The 5,926-nt window shown below is 39.3% G+C and overlaps 1 protein-coding gene across 2 annotated transcripts in view; it reads left to right on the top strand.

Moving 5' to 3' along the window:
* The first annotated feature begins 3,495 nt into the window (after positions 1-3,495).
* The window catches only part of LOC111253485 (uncharacterized), a 4,203-nt gene continuing 1,772 nt past the window's right edge, over positions 3,496-5,926 (top strand). For both annotated transcript variants that reach the window (XM_022812933.2, XM_086976978.1), the window contains exons 1-3: positions 3,496-3,688; positions 4,619-4,806; positions 5,080-5,227. In XM_022812933.2, coding sequence (XP_022668668.1) covers positions 3,580-3,688; positions 4,619-4,806; positions 5,080-5,227 — 445 coding nt within the window. In that variant the 5' untranslated portion in view covers positions 3,496-3,579. The remainder of the gene's footprint in view (positions 3,689-4,618; positions 4,807-5,079; positions 5,228-5,926) is intronic.

Genomic DNA, 5,926 nt, shown 5'->3' with positions numbered 1-5,926 from the left:
CAAGCTATTTCAAAATAGCTCTTAAAAAACGGCCCGGTGCAATTTTCCTGCCTGCTTTCAATAGGCCAACATACGCAGTATACTAATTGCGACAACAACGTCAGTATGTTCGACTTCGACATTAAAGAAATTAATGAATTTCGCCGAGAAGGTTTAGAACTGAAGCAGGCCGGCAGTTGAAGACTCGTGTCATCGATGGAAGATTTTCCGTCAGGAATTCGTTCTCAGCTGATGGGAGTCGTAAATTAGTTATAAAGTTATGGCTTCAATTTATATAAGTAAAAACGATTTCCGTATTATCTAACCCTACCTTAAACTCTGACTTGAGTTTAGGAAAATCAATCCTGACACGATGCGATAACCTGAAGTCGTCATCGTCGTCGTCGTCGTCGTCGTCGTTGGCGTTACAGCTATCAGAGTTAATGTTTTTTTGGTATATTTCTCTAATCTATACTTTGCAGAAGAGAATTTTGGATTATTCCGAGTGTTCCTTAACGATGTGCACCTATCAACTACGACGACCTAGCAATAACACCAGATCCTAACGTCTGGGAATCCGCGTTTTGGCCTTGCTACTGATTCATTCATAAATCTATGCTGCTTATGATTAGTGCGTGTAATACTACTATCCATATACATACATGTACATATTTTTTCGAGAACATTGCAGAAGACCCAAATTTTACTTTGAATGAATTCTCTTGCTGAGTAATTTTGAGTTGAACTTTTAGGTATATGGGTCCTCCGCACCATTGGCTTGGTACAGTGGAGCTGGCGACATCGCTATCTATATCATTAGACGTAATTGTTAACGCTAAAAAGAAGTTTTTATCCCATTTTTTTTTTAGTTCATTGATGGTAAACTTATAACATAGAAATGCGTCACGGGGTTTGTATCGGAAGCATTGTTCTTTTTACCCAGGGAAGTACCTTGTTGTATCAATCAAAAGCCAGTTTTGAGCATTTGATCAGGTTTTTTTACACAAGCGTTACACCGAACACATCTCCGTAGCATTTTGAATTGTCACTGGCCCCTAATGGGAGCAATGTATGTGGCACTTCGTTGCATATAACTATTGCATTAAATTTTCCACAACTGTACGTCTAAACCTTCAATGAGTCTCTGAAATTTGCAGTAGAGGACTGACTCGGTTTTTAATTCACCTCTTCGTATACTTCTTACATAGTAAAAAAATTAATGTTTCGGGGTTCAAGTATCACATATCATTGCAATGATCACTATTTAACTGCAAATAAATCTATTTCACATTCAACATGATTGATAACTTCTTTTCCCAGGATTTGGTAAGCTCAACTCATTTAAGATTCTTATTATATATATATATATATATATATATATATATATATATATATATATATATATGAATAAAAAATAAAAGTCCGAAAGCCAGACGACACACGTCACATTTTAATGTATTCCGGCTGTCCTATGTCCTTTGCAAGACTTAATTTTTGCCGTACCTCGACTTTGAGCATATTTGCCTAAGAAGTCCACTGGTTCGACAAACGGTTTGGATAATTGCTCGCTGGAAACGACGCTTTAGGGGTGTTGTGAATGCGATACAAAATCAGGACTATTTCCAACTGTGAGTCATTGGATATCGTTCAGTTCCTCATCGAAGATGTGTGCTTGTAAGTGGGGGGCCGAACGGAGCTGGGGGACGTTTTGATCCAAGCGTCTTTGTTAGTCCTCAATATTATGTCCGTTTTATCAGGTTGCTTGCTCTGGTGGTACTAATGTAAACCTCACTTATTTGTAGGTTGGCCTGGAGTAATTAATTAAATTAATTAAGTTTGTTGCCTCAGATTGAGAATTTCGTTTTTTAAATTTTTTGTTGATTGTTTGTAAATAGCGTTAGTAGCATAAAAAAAGCGTCGGTCACGCTCTGCTGTCTAACTTTTCTTAACTTCTGATAGGGCAAATCATTCAGCCAACAGTTCTATGCCTTTATGAAATGAATAGTCGAATATCTACGGGTGCCACAAGTGCAGTCGAAGTTAACTCAATGTTATCGTTGATGCCAAAATCTCTTTACGATAAGCCAATGTGACCTGAATCTCAAGTCATTGTCAAGGTGTAATTTATCACAGTTTGACGGTGGTAATCATGTAATTAGCAAGGTGATAAAAAAAAAAACTAAGGTATTTTACTATGAAGCACCTGCTTACTTCATTGGAGTACGAGCTAGGCGCTTGCTTAAGCCTCGTGACCATTTCGAATTTCTTTGCTCTTACGGTCGGGCTTCGAAGGATCGGTTTCCTCCGCCCTACAACATGAGATGTTTGATGTGTATCGGTGATTAAAAAATAATTAACAAGCACGCAGCAAAAGGAGTAGATCATTTTCTCATGCTTCATTCACAAGCTCCTAGCAGAAACTATCTACCAAATAAAATGAATAGATTGACTTGTCGCTTTATTTTCAGTCCGGGTCCATTCCAATTGTATTCACTAATCCAAATAAGTTATGCTAAATAAAATATTTTTAACACAACTTCTCGTTTTCTGCCGCTAATACCGACAGCATTTTAAGCCGTTTTAATTTTTCAACGGCGAACTGCTTCAGTTCTCATAACAGTGAGGTCAGAGATAAATATGACATTGTCAGAAGTCAATGCCATAGTCTAAAGGTTGCGCCGCGTTACCGGGTCGTACATAGAGATAATAAGCGTCACAATTAAGCACAATCTTGACTTCGAACCAGTAGCCAGGCTGGTGCGACCTCACCCAGTAGGCCCCAAGGATTCTTCAAAAGAAGGCCTCATTTATTGATATTTATATCAATAGACATTCATGAGGTGTTTGCTGAACAGTTGGTTAACAGTTGATAGCAGCCTAAAAAACTTCAAATTTAATTTTTTTAAATTTAAAACCTTATCTTTAAATCTCAACTTACTAGCAAATTAGTAAATTAAGAGATATAGAAATCATTCAGTATTTCCTGTTCCAACAACCAGACGACCAAACTCATTGGACCTTTCAAGTATCAGATAGCTCTCCTCTTCACCACAACGTCCAGACGACCAATCTCGTTGGAACTAACAGTCACCTAGACCTATAGGTGAAACTAAGTTCCTCTGACAAGAACGTTGTCAACCTTGGTAGACAGATGTTAAAAAGGAAAGGTCAAGACAGAAGGCTTGCACTGGTATTCTCTATGGGATCCAACCGCAGTTCGCGAAAAGGGCTCCATCGACGCCCTCAGCGACCCCCGCAACCTCTACTACGACAATAGATGTATGGATTATAGGCAGCTACTAGTCGACATATTTTCGTTATTGCTAATCGACAGCTCGTTGTCAATTAATCCCATACACTGTTTTTGTAATTAAGCTGGAATTAAAGTGAGCGGCAAAGTACAGCAAGTTATATCTCACTTACTTAAAGTTGTAAATACTTTCGCCCATGAGTTTAACCTTGTCCTCCTTACCCGATGTGAATAGAAGCAGTCCTGTCATTACGATGCTTGCTTCGATTTTTTCCATTCGTGAGCTCTTGTTTGTTACGTCATTTGGGACCAAATATTCAGAGTAGCTTGTTGCGACCAGTAGTAAAAACATGCCCTCCCGGCAACCAGTGGCCAGCACTGGAAGAACCCGTCGAAAACTACAACTCGGCATTGTTCTGCTGTTCCTGGCAAACTATTTTTGCGACGCTTACGTGCGCGGTTCGTAAGCCTATAAACACTATTTTCTCAGCGATTGATCTCGAATAGCGCATTGAGTGTATGCGACGTACCATATGTGCATTTAGGTACGCTGTCCGCAAGATGGGTGACGTAATAAAAGTGGTCCAGTGTTTGTGTTTGTTAAGTATACAAACTGCTTCGCATTTTTTTTTCTCGAACCTCGGAGGCATTTAGCATTTAACGTAACTGCTACGATAACATAGCAATATTGCGAAAAACTCGTCACCACAATGATGAGAGTAGTCAAAACTGCGATTGCGATAGAGTGAGGAAAGCGCTGGACTGACGGCCCCATGGTCTTGAGCTCGCTTTTCAACCCGAGCTGGGTGTACCTATCTGGTTAATAATAGAGTTGTACCGGGGTTAGACATGATCTCTTTCTATACCATCATATTTTGAAACACTCAAAGGTACACTCACTTGTAAAAAAAAAAGCTTAGTTCATCTAACGGGTCAGAAGCAAACAAGTTTTTTTGCGTTGGGTTACGACCCAGTTATAAACCTACGTTATAATGCTTTAGTGTCTTGATTGGTAACCCCTTGACGGCCAGCAGACGGAGTTGGTTAGTTCTTCGGGACGGATCTTGGGCTCTCGAAATAGGCAGCACATTGGGTCGGACGTCGTCATTTTAGAAATAGACAAACATGCCTATTCATCCATCCACTTTATACAGGAAATCGTATATAATCCAAGTATAAGTTTTACCTATGATTAATACTGTATATATTTATTACCTATTGAGTTACAGGTATCCATCTGTCTAAAATTAGTACGTATGTTCAAGCAGAAAAGAGTATCCGAAAGAAAACATGGATCGCATTTTATTCGTGGCCTTTTACATAGGCTCCTTGAAGTTTAACCATTTAGTCTCATATGTTCGGTCGTGACTATTTTCAATTTGCTTTCAGAAAGTCGGTTCGCACTTATTCAAGCATGGAATCTCCAGGCTACACTAGAGATGCAGTGGTTTAGATTAGACCGTTTCAGTCGAGTGTTCTATGGGATATATTCATGTGATGAGCTGTTATCGGTGTGCAGATACGATGAAGTCAATAAGACTACAATTGCAGATCCTGAGTTGACTCCCGACCCAATCGTAAGAGTACCTTGGCTGACCATTCGTTGGCTGTTTTTCAAGGCAGACATTGGTCTCCGTAATCATTTTTAGGGTGAAACAGTACCCGCCAGTTGGAACAAATCACAGTTTCCCATAATGGCAGTGTTTGGTCCATGCGCCCATTTGATATAGCAACAACAACAACAACAGCAATTTCTATAAAAACTGATTTCATCCAGCCTAAGTAGAAGTTCCGCTAAGAGCTTGGAGAACGTGTACGATTTTTTTGGATTATGTTTTGTGCCATTGCAGGTTTTCGAAATGGGTGTCATCTCACAGAAGCTCAATCTGGGGGTGTTCCCCAGATATTTCATTGGTTTAACGGAGTACGACGCAAAGCCTTTAAGCTTTGGCCCGTTGAATATGTTACCGTGTGACGACATCTGCTTCAAAAGCTTCCGTAAGTCCAATTACTGTTCATGCCGGTACTTTATTATATTATTATCATTATTATTAAAAGACATCGTATATACACGAATAATGGTATCCATACGGAAATCTAAATCTTATAATTATTTTTCTGAGTACATATAACAAGGCAATGTATTAGCCTGTTACAAGAAAAACTCGGTAGACTTTGAAGTCGCTTATCCTTTAAAGCTAGTCTAGCTAGAATGATTTTCAATGTATTAGAGTTACTCTCCTTAATTTTTTACACTTGTTTCAACGGTCTGCCAGTTTTTGGATAATCATCCACCTACAATTTGCGTTCCCATGCATAATTTGTATAATATGGCTTCTCAATGTAAATCGACAGTAGCGGATGCTTGCCCGAATTGCCCTCTAGGACATGGCAAACCCTGTAATCATGCGGACCTAAAATTGAACAGGTTGAAACCAACGTTGGAAATTTTTTACTCAACCTAGGAGCTAACTGGGGCTTAGCGATAAGATCTGGCGTTATCATCGAGTATCCAAATAGCGAGCTCTCAATTGCCATTTTTATACTCTGCCGGCCTCTTCTACACCAAGATCTCTTTTTTTTGGAACTCGGTTAGTTTCAGGCTCAAAATCCTGTCTCTGGACACGCATTAAACGCATACATACATACATTACCCATGAAGATTTGTGTGTCTCGCTTTACCTAACTTGATTACGA

Source organism: Varroa destructor, unplaced genomic scaffold, assembly GCF_002443255.2.
Source record: "Varroa destructor unplaced genomic scaffold, Vdes_3.0 BEIS01000001.1, whole genome shotgun sequence".
Lineage (NCBI taxonomy): Eukaryota > Metazoa > Arthropoda > Arachnida > Mesostigmata > Varroidae > Varroa > Varroa destructor.
The sequence above is the reverse complement of the archived record's forward strand: the minus strand, read 5'-3'. Positions and strand labels throughout refer to the sequence as shown.